The following is a 1,176-nucleotide window of genomic DNA, read 5'->3' on the forward strand; positions in this document are numbered from 1 at the left end:
TGCCAACACATCCCCACTTCTTTGCTCAGTCGACAATGCCATGCACGGTACAGGACAGCCTCTGAAATGACCCATGATCATCATTAATTGCTTAATAAATACTTGTGGTGTGACTGCTCACTTGGCTTTTTTTCCCACAGATTAATGCTGGCTGGATTTGTGTCCCTTTTTCTCCCTGAGCAACCTCAAGGGTAAGTGCTCTGGGAAATAGGGAACTTAATGCTAATACTTGCAGAAAGTGGCCTTTAATTCTAACATTGTGCTTTCTGCAGCAACCCAAGTCACTGTCAAGGGAGACAGGAATCCTTTTCCTGGGTGCTCAGCCTAAACCTGAACAAACTGACTCCATTCATGCCTATTTATGCCCCCATAAGCTTACTTCTTAAGATGTTAAGGATGGCAGTTCTGGTGAGAGGCGTTACTGCCAGGTCTGCACGTTGGAGTCCTCCATCCCCAGGGCAGGCAAAGCCGCCTTCCTCTGAGCACATCCCAGAGCAAGGAGGGAGGCTTCAGGACCAGCATCTCCTGCAATAGGCACATATTTATAACAGTGAGTGCTACAGTTATGGCCTGGCAAGCGTGGGACTGACACCCCAACCCTCCTCAACTCCAGAGCAGCTCTGACTGTAACAACTCCTGTGCGGCAACTCTGACGGCTGCAGTGAAAATCAGCCAGGCCAAATTAGGACAGGCGAGATCAGAACGAGTGCGATGCCAGCTGAAGTAGGTAGATGAGTCCCTGAGCATGCCTGAAGGGAGCTTGATAGCTGCCAGCCTGAGGATTCAAGGGCTGCAAATTCTCTTACGGGTGGTTTTGCACAGAGATGAGAGCCCCTAGCACACACCCCGCTGCCTCTCCCACCCTGCTCCTAACACCACAGGACTCTCCACTCCCCCATGGCCCTTGCATCCCCCCCAGGCTCCCCATGAACATCGTCCCCTGCACCCCCAAGAGCAACCCTCACGGTGCCTGTATCCTTCCCTAATCCCCCAGCTCCCTGCACCCTCCCATACCCCCCAGGACCTTGCCCCAAGACCCTGCACCCTCCCGTATAGGCTCAGACCCCCCTGAGGGCCCTGCACTCTCCCATATACCCCCGTGGCCCCAGGACCCGGCTCCAGGAACCCCAAGACCCTCCGTACCCCCTCCCGCCCCCTAAGCGTGGGCCTCCAGCC

The 1,176-nt window shown here is 54.8% G+C and overlaps 1 protein-coding gene across 1 annotated transcript in view; it reads left to right on the plus strand.

The window, feature by feature from the left end:
* Positions 1 to 711: 711 nt before the first annotated feature.
* SMARCD1 (SWI/SNF related, matrix associated, actin dependent regulator of chromatin, subfamily d, member 1) overlaps positions 712 to 1,176 on the plus strand; it is a 7,785-nt gene continuing 7,320 nt past the window's right edge. Inside the window, exon 1 of the mRNA XM_009321403.1 lies at positions 712 to 723. Coding sequence (XP_009319678.1) covers positions 712 to 723 — 12 coding nt within the window. The remainder of the gene's footprint in view (positions 724 to 1,176) is intronic.

Source organism: Pygoscelis adeliae, unplaced genomic scaffold (genome assembly GCF_000699105.1).
Source record: "Pygoscelis adeliae isolate BGI_AS28 unplaced genomic scaffold, ASM69910v1 Scaffold1000, whole genome shotgun sequence".
Taxonomy (NCBI): Eukaryota; Metazoa; Chordata; class Aves; order Sphenisciformes; family Spheniscidae; genus Pygoscelis; species Pygoscelis adeliae.